At 23.6% G+C, this 2,504-nt stretch overlaps 1 protein-coding gene across 1 annotated transcript in view; it reads right to left on the bottom strand.

The window, feature by feature from the left end:
* Positions 1–917: 917 nt before the first annotated feature.
* The window catches only part of LOC107016886 (probable serine/threonine-protein kinase At1g09600), an 8,719-nt gene continuing 7,132 nt past the window's right edge, over positions 918–2,504 (bottom strand). The window contains exon 7 of the mRNA XM_015217208.2: positions 918–1,361. Coding sequence (XP_015072694.1) covers positions 1,008–1,361 — 354 coding nt within the window. The 3' untranslated portion in view covers positions 918–1,007. The remainder of the gene's footprint in view (positions 1,362–2,504) is intronic.

Below are 2,504 nucleotides of genomic sequence, written 5' to 3'. Positions count from 1 at the left end.
AAACAAACAAAATTATAGTACAAAAATATATAACTTTTTTTAAAAAAGTTTCATATATATAGAGTTTAATTATTTGGAAATGGACATGTCGATGTCTCCATTGCCCCACTAATGCTTTGAGCATTAACTTGACATTAATGGGATTACGTCTTAATCTTGAAAGAGATTGGAAATTATTAATTTGTTTGTAGCAAGTCAATGGGTTCTTCAATAAATAGAAAAAGAAAAGTAAATATGATCTGTTTTTTTTTTTTATAAATTGAAATAAAAAATTTAAAAGTGAAAAAAAAAACCAGAGCTACATACTAAAATAGCAGTGAAGTGAAGTTCTCAAGAATACAATTTTAAAGCTGTCTACTTAATTAGTTTCATAAGAAATTGTTTGATAAATACTAGTTCTATTTAAGATGTTTACGCATATAAATACAGTGACAACATTTTAAGAAATCGTCTATGACTTAAACCTTATTAAGAAAACTTGTTAATTGCCCCCCCAAAAACAAACAAATTACTAGTCAGTAATTTAGGTATGTCACAAAATCTTTGCATGTTGTATTTTTTTTATTTCATCAAGTAATTAATTAAAATAATACACACAATCAAAATAACATTATTTTTGAAACAAATACACGAGTAAACAATTAAATTAAACAAAAAAAAAGGAGCAACATTTCTAATTAATTAATGGAATGGTTGCATTTTAATCCTTCAATTTTGGTGCTTGTGATATCAAAATCAACATATTAAGTATAATGTTAATAAGCTTTATTTTTTGTTCCTTTATGTAAAAAATATATATTAAAAGTATTTTTAGAATTATAAGACTCTCAAATATTGAATAACAATGGAATAAGTAATGTATTGATTAATAATTCAATCAATTTGTTATATAAAAAAAAAAAAAAGCAAGCAAAAGGAATAGAAAACTTAAGTGCATCAATTCAATTTATTAATTAAAGGTCCAATACAGTTGATCAGATCAAAAGGCAAAATTTACCATTAAGTAATTAACTAGTATCTTCAAAGCTAAATATGTTAGAGATTTTGTGGTCCATTAGATCATGATGATTTCTAAAATCAATGGTTGAGATTGACCTACGATTAAGACTTAATCTATTATCTTCATAATTTTTGGCTGCTTCAGTAATAGAGGCTAATAAAATTGGATAATTTTTAATGTTTTTGAGAGCATTAGGATGTGCCTCAGTTTTAGAAAATTGATTAATGTTTCTAAATTTGAAAAATGGAGTTGGTGATGGAGGAGGACTTTGATTATTATTATTAATCATGTTTAAGGAAAATGAATTACTACTAATTTCACCCATATCTTGGCTTTGGTTACTTGACTCCCCTTGCTTTTCCTGTTAAATCAAAATTGAGGAAAATTTAATCAGTTTTAGTTATATATACTGACAATATTATAAAGTGATTTTATTTTGTTATGTTTACTAAAAAAGATAAATGTAAGTAATTATATATAAAAAGTGAAAAATTAAAACAGATTAGCTATTATACTATATCAAGATGTAGTAATACAATAAGCATATATGTATTGAATCTAAATGCATGTAATAAACTTGTAATTTTTAGTGTACCGTTTTTTCAATATATGATGTATATGTTGAAATATTGATTAATTCATATTTAAATAATGTAAAATTTATTAAAGGAAATATTAATTTATTTTCAATTCAAAGGCTCAAATGAAAAATATATGATTAAAGATAAAAAGATTATATTCCACTTATTATCTTGATAATGATAAAAATGCATATATTATTGAAACCTTACCATATGTGAATGATAAATCCAATTATTTTTGGGAATGATTGGTTGATCTCCAAATTTGTTTTTGTAAGTGGAAGTTAATTGCCAACCTCATGTGTGTGTTATTAATTAGTTGGATGCATGTGGAGGTATTTATGGCATTTTGTGTACTATTTAGAATGTCTTTTTTAATAAAACTTTTTTTTATTTAAAAGAAGTAGAACTATAGCTGAGTTGGAAGTTTAAAGGGTAAAAAAATTGTCAAAAATTTTAAATGGATACATTAATTTTTTTTCTAACTAAAAGGGTAAAATTGTTGCTAATCTATCAGCAATTTTGTCCATATTGTTTTTTTTTATAAAAGAAAATCGCTGCCAATGCAACGATTTTAGCGAATTCTTTTTTTTAAAAAAAAAAGTTATATCACTGCGACACCAGCATTTTTATGATTTTTTTTTTTAAAATCACTATGTAGGTAGTAATTTTAGTGAGAGTTTTTTTTTAAAAGAAAAATCGTTGTGTTGACAGCGATTTCTGTACATTCTTTTGTTCTACCTTTTTTTTTAAAAATAAGGCATCTATTAAAGTATTTTTTTTAAAATTTTCTGCAAATTATTTTTTTTCAAAAAATCGTATTAAATATTGGTAATTTTTTTTGATTGGCCAAAATAAAAATTGCATTACAATTGTTAATAAAGATTTCACTAAATGATTTTATTTTTTTTAAAAAAATCCAA

The sequence above is a fragment of the Solanum pennellii genome, chromosome 4 (assembly GCF_001406875.1).
Source record: "Solanum pennellii chromosome 4, SPENNV200".
NCBI classification, from domain to species: Eukaryota; Viridiplantae; Streptophyta; class Magnoliopsida; order Solanales; family Solanaceae; genus Solanum; species Solanum pennellii.
The sequence above is the reverse complement of the archived record's forward strand: the minus strand, read 5'-3'. Positions and strand labels throughout refer to the sequence as shown.